We start from the raw sequence: 12,331 nt of genomic DNA on the forward strand, positions 1-12,331 counted from the left end.
CTGAGGCCATGGAAAGATACTGGGAAATTGAAAATTCATATTTTTTAAAAACACATGGTTACATGAACGGGCAGGAGGCAGAATTTAAATGATAAATTTTAAGTTAAATTGAAGACTTCAGATAAATTCGGAACCTTGTGGCAGTATCTGGGCCATAGTCTGGAGACAGAGGAAACAGAGATGTTCAAACCTCGGTTGGCCACGAGGGGGCACCAGAGGCAAAGAGAAGTTGCTTCCACCTTGGTAAGATTTATTCTGCAAAATGTTTTCGGCGTGGAGGGAGCTTATTTTGAGAACTAGAGCTGCGTTGACAACAGAAGATTTTTCCAAGGAGACTGCTCAAAAAATGACAGATGACAGAGCTCATTCCAGATTATTTTAAGAAGGTTTGAGGTCCAGGCGAAAGCTGTATTTAAAAAAACTTCCCCAGGAGGGGCGCCTGGGTGGCTCAGTGGGTTGAACGTCCAACTCTTGGTTTCGGCTCAGGTTATGATCTCACGGTTCGTGAGTTCGAATACCATATCGGACTCTCTGCTGTCAGCGCAGAGTCCCTTTGGAATCCTCTGTCTCCCTCTCTCTCTGCCCCTCCCATGTGCATATGCGCAGTCTCCCTCTCACAAATAAACATTAAAAAAAAAAAAAAAAACCTTCCTCAGGAAAACACACACACACACACACACACACACACACACACACACACACACACACAACTTCCCCAGAGGGTCCTGATATGCAGTGAGGTTTGGGAACCACAGCTGTTGGGGGCCCGTCTGGAATCCTCCCTAACCGAGGGCCTCCTCTGGGCCAGACACTCCTGCGAAGTTCTCACACTTGACTGTCCATGGGCTCCTCCCATCTTATCTGCAGATAACAAGGCAAAGGCTCTAAACACTGAAGCTGTGGAACCAGGACGTGAGGCCGGGCCCGCTCAAGTCTAGAGGCCACTACTCTGCCAACAGGCTGGGCACCGGGGGCACACAGACCTGGGCCAGTCCCAGCTCCTGGCTGGGCACACTTCCTTGGTCCCTGGTCTCTGCATCTGAAAAGTGGGAAAACCACGGTACCCACTCCTCAGACGGCACTTAGGAGAGTCACGGTGGGCACGTGGTGCATGTGCGACAAAGGCAAGCTCAGCCCAGAGCACCCTGTGTTCTGGGAGCTACTTCCTCCCAGCAAGGCCCAGGGACTCACTGGTCTCTGTTGGGAGCTTTCCTGAGCTGGTCAGCAGTGACCCTCCAGGAGAAGTTGAAAAACCGCATGGCATTCTCGAAGTAGAGGTCCGGAACTGCCGTGTACTGGACAAGACGAAGCGAAATCACAAGATCAGAGCGTACCCAGGCCAGGAGGCCCCCCAGCTCCTCGAAAGGCAAACCCCTTCTTCTAAAACTGAGGAAGCTGAGACCCCACGAGGTTAAGGGATTGGTCCACAGGTCAGAGGATGGAATGGAGGGCTCGGGACTGCAGGCTTGGTGGCTTCCTGCCTTGGCCCTGACCCTGCTGGGGCCCGGCACCCTCCCCTCTCCCTTTCGAGGACACGGTAAGAACTTCACCAGGACCGCTCAATACCAAGCAGTATCACGGCCTGCAGCAGCGCCTGGGCCTTAGGCAGGAAATCCCTCCAGTGATGTCCAATCCATGACGAGGGACATGTTCTATGCCTGCGTTATCCAGTATGGTAGATACCGGCCACATGTGAGCATTTCAAACGTGGCTAGTGTGACTTTGACATTTAATTAAATGTTAATGTGTTTCGATTTTCATTAATTAAACAGCAGTGGCTTGTAGCTACCACTCTGGATAGCACATGAATCAAGCCGGGATCTGTCTCTGACATGTCAGGGGACAGGCATCACTGCACATTTTCCTTAGCACTCAGCCCAGCCTTTCAGCTCTTTTCAGGGGGCAAGGTTCTCCCTCAGATCGGCTCCAGGGCTTTCTGGCTTCTCGTCAGGGCTCTGGTAAGACGCTGGGGCCCTGGGGACAGGACTCTGATCCTGTGGGCTGTCCGCAAGAGCCTCCGGATCCTGTATTGTGACACCCTGGGGCATCTTAAATTATTCTGAAGGAAACTCGCTGCAGAATGAGTCAGTCCCATATTCTCAGAAGTAGTTTTAATATTCTTGGGTTTTAAATAGAGCCATGATGAGAGGTTATTATAATTGCAAAAATGCCTGAATTCACAAATTTCAATCACAAAAAGATATAAAACTATCTTTCAGGGCAGAAATACAATCCATTTAAAGGAATGACCTGCCAAAAGTTCCAACTCCCAGGAATATATCAAGCACCCTGTTGCCTCATTTAAGCTTAAATGTGCATTTGGGATTCATGCTTCCTCTTTCCCATTAGCATTTAAGGTCCAAATGAGGTCCAGGTTTTTCTGGGAAGGTGGGGGAGGCCCCTGGGGAGAGGAGGCAACTTGGGGGCCTGGGAAGGAAAAGGTGGTATGAGGGGCTCCCTGATATTTTAGGGGCATCGATTCTGTCTGTCCCTTCCAGGGTCTGCTCACCTCCATGATTCCCACTCATTCAATGGAGCTGCCCATGAAATGGAGTGTCTGGCAGGGCACGTGGCACCATTTGGCACTGAGGGCTGGGCACTGACTGACAGAGGCTCGGGGGAGGCGGGCCCAGGAGGGGAGGAGCAGAGAACCCATCCCCACACCTCCCACCACCGCATCTTGAGATGTCCTGACGGTCAAGGTGCCTTCAGCATCCCACCTGGACCCAGCCTGCCTCTGCTCGTCCCCAACTGCGAACCTCCAGGGGCATTTGGGAACGCAAGGGGGCAGGGTGGGAGCCACTCACGTCATTGAACACTTTGTCGAGCTCCTTGGGGTCCATGATGAAGTTGGGGTAGCCTATCATGTTGTAGATTGCGTCTGCCTAGACAGGAGAGATACGGCGGACACTGAGCGCTCAGCAGGGCTGGCTGGCCTCGGGCTCTGGACCAAAGGGACACGGGCAGGTCCTCCTGCTTGGGGTTTCCACATCTCTTTCTGGAAATGTTCCTCTCTTGCCCGACTTCTACTTACCCTTTGGCCCTCTGCTTAAATGTCACGTCCCGAGGGAAGCCTTTCCTGGCTGTCCCCCACTGGACTCTATCAAGTCCCTCCCTCTTCGTTAGACATGTCACATCTCCCTGCATTTTTCTCTCACATGCTCAACACGGTCTGTTTTTACACAGTTATTAATGCAATCATGCGGTCAAGGCTGTCCCTCCCTCCTGCTGGACTGTTCACCCCCTGAGGGCAGGACAGCGTCCACGCCGGGCTTACTAGCTGGGACTGGTCTCCCTTCACGCACCCTCCTCCGTCCGTGGCTGTGGCCCCACGGGCGGGAAGCCTCAGCCATCCCTTCAGGCACCGGGCCAGCCTCACCTTCTCCTTGGCTGATCTCCGAGTGTCCTCATCCATCCACTTCAGTGTGTTCAGGCTTTCCTCAAATGCCTTCTTGATCTCTAGGATTATCTCGCTGGCCTGAGGAGAGAGAAGCTGACCAGTGAGGGCTGGGCACTGGACAGACACCCCAGGCAGAAGGGAGGCCCCGGGCCAGAGTCGAAACTCGGATCACAGCTCAAAACCTCAGGCTGTGAGTGCTGGGCGAAGAAGGGGAGCCCCAGCCACTTCCCCAACCTTGTTCCTCAGAACACTGAAGTCCTGCAGGACAAGACTGGACCTCCATAAACAGAGCTCCGTGGCCAAATATGCGTAGGACAAGCTTTGGGGAAGCTGGAAAAGTCTCTCCTCTGCAGGACTTTTCAGAACCTTTGGCGTACAACATGCACCGTGGTTCTTCTGGAGAGTGTAAAAGCCTTATTAGTCTTTCTCAGACTTACTGGCCCACAGGATTTCTTTATTGATGGAATGGGTTTTAAAATCTACAGAACCCGAGTGCTGAGAAGCAGTCTCAGAAATGCTGTGCTCAGGCTGGAGATGACCAGCTTCTCTTGAGGGCGATAATGTCACAGGCAGACCCGGAGGTCAAAGATGCTAGAGCAGGGGGAGGAAGTCGTGCAGCAGAAAGAGCAGAGGGGCTGACGGCTGACAGAACTAGACGAAGATTCTGTATCAGCTGCTCACAGGCGAGTCGAGTCGCCTAAGGAATGGGAGTCTCCCTTTGCTAATATCTGACTGCAGATAATACCTACATAATTAAAATCAGGAACAAAAACTGTAACAATAACATAATAATAATAACATAATAGCTACCACTCACTGAGCCCTTGTTTTGCGTGCGGGATGGACAGCCCCACTACCAAGTTAACGGTGAAGGGAGAAAAACTGTCCCAAGTCACCCCACCAGGAAGTGATGGATCCAGGATCTGGACTGGGGCCCGGCCGTCTTCACACACCTAGCCACGATGTTCCTCTGCGTGTCCAGAACAAACCCGTCACCCACAGGGTAAGAAGAATGTCACCCTCCAGGCCAGAGCTGCTCTGCCAACACCAGCTCGTTGGGCCCCTCATTCCCCTTGGAGGTAGAGGCAGGGATGGCTGGAATGGCCTTGCAGGGTTAAAGGGCAATACAGCTACAGTGCCTGCCACTCAATTACAGAGCTATCCCAAATAACTCCTGGCATTCAAGCCTTCAGAAAACAGGAACTTTGAGTCAAGGCTGGAGCCCTGGCCCGGAGTAGGAAAGGTCCAGAGCAGACAGAAGTGTGGGCTGTCCGGTTCACGAAGGGCTAGAGCAGGTGCGATGTCACAGCCTGTGTGCAAGACGAGGCACTCACTATGCTCTTGCTGTCCTCCGCAAAGGTCGCTTTGACAAACATAGGGCCCAGGGCGAAGCCCAAGTTGTTCTCTGTGTCGCTCACGCAGAACTTCCACCGGGGAAGACAGGTCTGGAAACACAAGGGACAGGGGTTACTTGGTCCTGTCCTTCTTCCCAACCCTTGTCCGTCCAGGAGGCAGCAGCGGCTGGGGCTGCTTCCTTCCAGAACCTCCAGGAGACCTTTTCTGACGCAGTGGAAGTTATTTTAGGCACTAGATCAAGAGGCCACAGAATATTCCTCATCGCCGCCATCTATGATTTCCTGAATGCCAGGCTCTGTGTACAGCATGTCATAAATGGGATCTTAAGGAGCCATCAGAACGAACATGGAAGGCAGGGATGTGGGCCTTGACAGATGAGGAAACAGACACAGAAACTCTGCAAGGGGAAGTCGCCGGTCCAGGGTCCCACAGCGAGCGAGGGGTGTTACAGTGACAGAACTCTGACATGCCTGCTCGCACGCCCCACCCCCCACCCCTACCTCGCCCTGCCCCCTGGGGGAGGCTAAGAATCCTGGTGGCAAAGACTTGAGAAATTACTGTGTCTATTCTTGTGCAACAGGAAAACCTTCCCAGAAGGCCAGACCCAACCCCATTTTCTTTTTTAATGTTTGTTTATTTTTTGAGAGAGAGAGAGAGACAGAGTATGAGTGGGGGAGAGGCAGAGAGAGAGGGAGACACAGAATCCAAAGCAGCTCCAGGCTCTGAGCTGTCAGCACAGAGCCAGATGCGGGGCTCAAGCCCACGAACTGTGAGATCATGACCTCCAGGACCCAACCCCATTTAAAGCCTCCTAGAGGAAGGACCAGCACAGTGATGCTGCAGGACGCACATGCCTTGGTAGCCCGTGGTCTTGCCCACAAGCCTGCCAGCCCACCAGCCCACCAGCCTCCAGGGCACCTATGGGGAGCTGGAAATGGGTGGCCTTAGGCTGTAGCCCCACAGAGCTCAGGGGAAGCACGCCCACGCTGGTTCGAGCCCCGCTTGCTCTCCTGCCCCTCCAGCCTGCTGGCTGTGCATGGTCCCCGTGATCATGAGTGGTGGCCCTGCTCACCCTGCTCGTGTAAATCCCTCGTGTGGCCTCCTGACCCTGAAGAACAGGTGGTAACAACCACCAGGCTTGGGGCAGCCTGCTTCATGATACTTTTCCAACTGAAAACAAGCAAATGCCCACCAACAGGCAGACGGATAAACAAAATGTGGTATTTTTATACAACAGCACACTACTTGGCAACCGGAAGGAGCGTGACACACAACATGGAGGCATTTCACAGCCATTAGCCCAGCAAAAGCAGCCAGACATGAAAGAGCCCACAGTGTGCAATCCCACCCACACCTGTCCACACCCACTCGGGGGACTGAAGGAACCTTCTGTTCCAAGGACACTGGATAAGTGGGTGACAGGAATGTTCTCTATCTAGATTGGGGTGCTGGTTACATGGGCGACTTCATTTGTCAAAACTCGCTACACTGTGTACTTCGTGTACCCCGTTCATTTTATGGTACGTAAATTCTACCTTAAAGAAATTTCTTCCAGGAAAGAAGGAAGAAGGGGAGGAAGTAAAAGGCATCTCAGCCTTCCACAAGTTGAGTGGCCCAAGTCCTTTTAAGCTTTCCCACCCATGTGTCCATTTAGATGCTGTGCCCTCCCACAGCTGGACATGGCTGTGGCCACATCTGGCCGAGGCCACCCACGCAGAAGGTCAGGACCGGGGGGGAGGGGGACTCGAACTCCCAGGCTCCGTGGGGGCCCTAGGCCCTGATGGCTGAGTCAGGGGCTGAGTCTTACTGCCTTCTCAGGAGAGCTTTTGCATAAACCCATTCATTCATTCACTCACTCATTCATTCACATGCCCAGTTCTCTCCGGGCAGTTCTTTTGCACCCTGAGAGCGCTAGGTGCTTGGAACCTAGAGGCGAATCAGCCGTGAGCTCTGCCTTCGAGGGGCTCAATAGAAACACCCAGAGCACCCAGTGGGAGAGACAGACACATAATAACAGCAACAATGGCAGCAAGACTAGTGTGTGCCAGCTGAGTGTTTATCGGGTGTGGGCCGTAGCTCATATAATCCTCATAATGTGGGCCACAGCTCATATAATCCTCATAATAACCCCACGAGGCAGGTTCTGTGCTCCTCTTTGCAGACAAAGTGCAGGGTGTGGAGTGCTTTAGCCTTTAGGACAGACTTTGTGGGAATACCTTTGTGTGATCCCAGACGGTGCCCTGGTCAGTAGGGCAGGGCAGGGATTAAGTATTCCTTTTTACATTTGGGAAGACTGAGTCTTCTGCTCCAATGAAGTGATTTGCCCAAGGCTGTGTGGTTAGAAGAAGCATTTCAAACACAGATCTTCTGACCAAAGTTCTGTGCTGTTTCCGTATACCATGCATGGGGCATATCGTGACCCTGGCTCACAGCCTCCCACCTCTAGGGGCTCCCAGTTGCCCTGGCTTCTGGCAAAGCCTTTCTGGGCTCCACCAGCTCTTAGCATCCCACTGATTAGAGCAGCACCCTGCACTCTGAGACTCGCCCAGGGAAGCTCTCCCTATGTATCTATGTATCTATCTACCTACCTACCTACCTACCTACCTATCGTGGTAAAATACACAGAAGATTTACCATTCTAGCTGCTTTAAGTGTATAGGTCAGTGGTGCTAAGCATATTCACATTGCTGTGCAACCAATCTCCAGAACTTTTCATCTTGCAAATGTGAAACTTCACACCCATTGAACAACTACCCATTGAACAACTCCCCATGCCCGCCTCCCTGCCCCCAGCCCCTGGCAACCACCAGGAAGCTCAATTTTGACTTCTGGCTTCTGCAGAGCAGAGGCTGAGTGGAGCAGAGTTCGGGTGGGGGCTGTGGAATCAACTGTGCTAGGTTTGAGAACCCACTCGCCACTAATGAGCTGTGTGACTTTGAATCGTCCTTTCCCCTCATGGAGCCTCAGTTTCTTTATCTATAAAATGGGCTGATGAGAATAGTTCCGAACACACAGAGCTGTTATAGGAACTTGGTGACATAATGCCTACAAAAGGCAACATCTAGTAATGATGTCTTTTATTATTCTGATGATCATCGTTAGCATCAGTGAGTGGCTGAAAGTGCCAAGATGTCACCATCATCCAGAGCTGGGTTTGAACTGGAGTTTGGCTGCCTCCTTGCTGGGTGACTTGGGAAACCCTTCACCACCTAGAGCCTGTTTCCTCATCTGTACCCAGTGGGTAAGCAATGATGCAGGTACATGATCCCCACACAGAGGCATCTCTGTAACTGCCATCCCCAGTCCTGGTCAGACCCTTCCTGAATAAAGTCCCGTGGGAAGCCAAGTGCTCCAGGGGACAGAGTCCATGTCTCGTCATGTCTGTGACCCAGGGCTCACCCAGGGCCGGTCCAAGGTAGGTACAGGTGGAGCAGGAAGGCGGGTCAGCTGAGCAAAGCAGCCAATCCTTCCCCTGGTCCTTCTCTGCAGGGCCACGTGGCTCTCATAGCTGAGGTCCTTTGGTGCCCCCAGAGGCCCCTCTTGTCAGGAGCAGGGCCTGTTCCCAGCCACCCTCTCCTTCCGTCCCCTTCCTGCCAGAGGTGGGTATATATGGGGAGGGTAAAGAAAAGGAGAACTCTTCCCAGGATGAACTCTAGGACCGGAGGCCAGCACCCACATCCCATCATTCTCTGCCAGCCCTTATCCGGCTCTGTCCACTACACTGGACTCTAGGAAGGGCCATGGGGGCAGGGCGGCCGGAGCCAGCTCTGCCCGTCCCCTGGGGTCTTGTTAGCTGCTGTCCTGGGTGGGTGCACTGGGCAAGCTTAGCGCCTCGCCCTCTATTGGTCTATGGCTGGGGCACCTCCCTGGGGCCCTGACTTGGTGTGCGTCCCATCAGCACATATGAGGACCTCACGATGTGGGCTCTTGGGGCACAGATGCCACCTCACTTGTCTCTGTGTTCCCACAAGGGACTCATGTCCTATGAATACATGTCTGTGGGCTACATGAATGAGAGGGTGACCTCCTTGGGGAAAAAGTGGAAGTGTCTGGGAAACTTCCCACCTAGGGTGGGGCCCTGAGAGGGGGGAGTGAGGGTCCTGGAGCCCTGGGACCTCTGGAAGAATGGGCCCTCGGGGCCAGGGAGCATGACAGCAGTGAACACATGTGCAGACTTACCACGAACCAGGTGCTGCACCGAGTGTTTTATGTTTATGGAGAAGCAGCAGTATTACTGGAGGTCCCCTGTATAAAATGGGGATGATGATCACACCCACCTCATAGGGATATTAAGATCACTGGAGTTACAGGAAAGTGTTTATTATCACCAGCATTGAGAAGGAGTTGGAAGGAAGAAAACAGAAGCCACCTTTTGCCGTAAAGTAGCTAACTCTCTAAGATTCCTCTTTACCCTTTGAGATTGGATGTAATCATCTCCTTCTGGAAGCTTCTGTCCATCCCCAGCTAGCTTAGATCCTCCCTCATGAGTTCCACGGCCCTAGAGGACACTAAGGTCACAAGAGCCTCCAACCCAGGGCCTGGCACACAGTAGGTACTCAGCACGTGCATAGGAATGCAGTCACAGAGGCTCACCTTCTTGGTCCCATACATGACTTCCATGAACTTCTCGTCGGCGTCCTGAAAGCGCTGATCAAGGAAGGAACTTGTCTTCCGCACCAGGTTCCAGATCATGTAGTTGTTGAGCAGGCTGGGGCAAGAGATCAGACCGCTCAGAAGGGCCCAGAGCTGAGAGCATCACAGCACTTCCCCCACTGACCTTTAGGGGGCGCTCAGAACCGGCCTTCAGCTAGCAGGCTCTTTCCCCCACCTGCCCCAGTCTGGCAGGTTACTGCTCACTAACAGGGAATGTCAGCTCTTCAAGGCAGAGCCTGGGTCCTCTTTTGAAAACCCCTCAGTGCCTAGTGAGGTGATTTGTACATCACACGTCCTCAATACACGCTTGTTGCATAGCTGCTTTTTGTCTGGAAGCCGTGGAAGGGCAGCATGGAGATGCCCCCTGGATGCTGTGTACTGCTGGGCTGGAGCAGGGAGGAGGCTGCCATGTCCCCAGCTTGGAGATGTCCCGGCCAGAGGGCCAGCGTCAGGGAAGGGGCCCTAAGAATAGGAGGGGCAGGAAAGGAAGCTCTGGCCAGCCCCGCCACGGTCTGCGTGAAAGAGCTCACTGCCCCCTCCCTCAGGGCACAGAGAATCCTCTGTGGCTTTTGTCACCTTTGCAAAGAAGCCACCTTGGTACAAAGAGATGTTCACAACGGTGAGCACCTAGCCTCAAACTGGAACCAACCTAAATGTCTGACAATAGGGGAAGGGTTGAGTAAATAATCATATGTATACTTGGTGGAATACTGTGCAGCCGTGAAGAATGAGGTCCACAGAGAGTGCGGGATAACATGGGGAAAATGCTCTTGACAAAGGTCAAGAGAAAAGCAGATTACACATGTGGTCACAACAATGGGGAAAAAAGGAACCATGTATTAGAAAATTCACCTCTCTCTCCCTCACACACGTGCGCGCGCGCGCACACACACACACATACACACACACACACACACACACACACACACACACACACACCCCATAGAATCAACAGCAGTGTTTGGGTAAGTTTAAGTTTTTTCTATTTTTTCTGTAGTTTTCAAAAACCTCTCCAACGAATCTTTAAAATTAAAAAAAATCAGAAGTATTAACTACAAATATGAGCGAACATTCACTGAGCCCCATCCCAAGTCATACCCTCACTCGGCTCTGGCATATCCTCACCAGGTAGGTGCTGTTTCCAGCCCCATTTTATGATGCGGAGCATGAACCAGGCGAGGGCGAGAAACTTGCCCAAGGGGACAGAGCTGGTGGGGGAGGGGCTGGGATTTGAAGGGCTGCCTCTCCCCAGGGCCCACGCTCCTGAGTCAGTCTGTCACCCGCTGGCCACACCTATCTGGCGGGAGAAGAGGACAGCAGCGGCAGCGGGAGGGTGTGACCCCAAGGGCTGCCTGGCCGTCCCTTACCATTTGTCCGTGTTGTTGATGAGGGTGGAGACCTGCCCCAGGTACTCCTTGTCGTAGACAACAATAGGCTCGGACTCATTGATCTCCACGGGGTAGAAGATGGTGTTGAGAAAGGGCAGCCAGTTGATGGCTGGCGCCAAGGCCTGGAAGGGAAGAGACCGTGTGACTCTGGCTGGGCTGTTTCTCCTCCACGCCCAAGGCTCCAGGGTGCTCTTTCGAGGAAGGCGGCACCATGCCTCCGAAGAGCTGGGCACGGACAGCGCCCTGTGCAGATGTCGAACTGAGGTCTCTGGCTTTCGTCAGAGATGCTCTCGACAGAATTCTAAGGAGCCAAACACCAACTTCAACTTGAAACGGAGCTGGGACGGAATAAAGGGGACACAGTGACAGCAGCAGTAGTTACCATTCTGCAAGCCCCTCCTGTGCCAGGTACCACTGCAAACGACTCACACGTCTTCTCTCAGCGGGACCTCATGAGAGGCCTAGGTGGGAGGCGCCACTGTCCCCAGTGTATCGATGAAGAAACTGAGCCCAGACGGGCCTATAACGGAAAGCTCTGTAGCGTCCAGAGCCAAACCGCCTGGGTTCGTATTCCAGCTCTCTTACTTACTAGCTGTGTAACCTTGAGTAAGTGGATGAACCACTCTGTGCCTCGGGGTCTCGTCTGAAAAGGGATCTCCTCATCATAACAGAACTCACGCCATGGGGTTAGTGTAAGGATTAAACAGGTTAATGCTGTCTGTGCCATTCAACATGCACTTCCATAATACCAATTACTAGGTGATTAGGCTATACGACCGGTAAATTCGAGAATGATAGCAGTAAAATGTGCAAATGCTTCGGGCCACGGGTGATTTTTCTTGGGCACGGGATCTGAAAAAATAAGCTTAGACTGACAACCTCTAGCAAGAAAGGAAAAGCCCCCAGCTCTGCTGATGCACAGGAGGCTGGCTGGTCAGCTCTATTTTACGATCATTTATTTTTATTTATTTTTATTGTTTAGAGAGAGAGAGAGAGAGAGAGAGAGTGCATGAGCTGGGGAGAGAGGCCGGGGGGTGGGGGAGAGAGAGAGAGACGATCCTAAGCAGGCTCCACCCTCAGCACAGAGCCCGACACGGGCCTCCACCTTGCAACCCTGGGATCATGACCTGAACCTAAACCAGGAGTCGGATGCTTGACCAACTGAGCCACCCAGGTGCCCGTAAGATCATTTAAAACGACGGCCGATGCCAGAGCTCCCTCTGCACTCCGGCTTCCAGTAACTTCCAGCTTCGAGCAGGTAGCCTGCTCTCAGCCCGCCTAGCAGCAGCAGCCCCCACTGCGCAGAGCCCATCCGCCTGCGCGGTCTCTGTGCCCACAGCAGCCTTCCTCCACTGCCCGCCAGGCAGCCTCCAGGCGTGCTGAGCTCTCTCCAGGTTCCAGTTATTGTTTTGGTTACAGACTTGCACAACTTCTGGGTTTAACTGTGGTCAAATACACAAACATGAAGTTTACCATCAAAACCATTTTTAAGCATGCAGTTCAGCGACATTAAGTACCGTCACCGTCCATCTCC

At 52.9% G+C, this 12,331-nt stretch overlaps 1 protein-coding gene across 2 annotated transcripts in view; it reads right to left on the bottom strand.

Annotated features, from left to right (window-relative positions):
- ECE1 (endothelin converting enzyme 1) overlaps positions 1-12,331 on the bottom strand; it is a 112,005-nt gene that overhangs the window by 10,583 nt on the left and 89,091 nt on the right. For both annotated transcript variants that reach the window (XM_042998072.1, XM_042998070.1), the window contains exons 9-14: positions 10,777-10,919; positions 9,350-9,464; positions 4,735-4,845; positions 3,380-3,478; positions 2,808-2,885; positions 1,192-1,295 (exon numbers count right to left, since the gene is read on the bottom strand). In XM_042998072.1, coding sequence (XP_042854006.1) covers positions 1,192-1,295; positions 2,808-2,885; positions 3,380-3,478; positions 4,735-4,845; positions 9,350-9,464; positions 10,777-10,919 — 650 coding nt within the window. The remainder of the gene's footprint in view (positions 1-1,191; positions 1,296-2,807; positions 2,886-3,379; positions 3,479-4,734; positions 4,846-9,349; positions 9,465-10,776; positions 10,920-12,331) is intronic.

This window comes from Panthera tigris, chromosome C1, assembly GCF_018350195.1.
Source record: "Panthera tigris isolate Pti1 chromosome C1, P.tigris_Pti1_mat1.1, whole genome shotgun sequence".
Taxonomy (NCBI): Eukaryota; Metazoa; Chordata; class Mammalia; order Carnivora; family Felidae; genus Panthera; species Panthera tigris.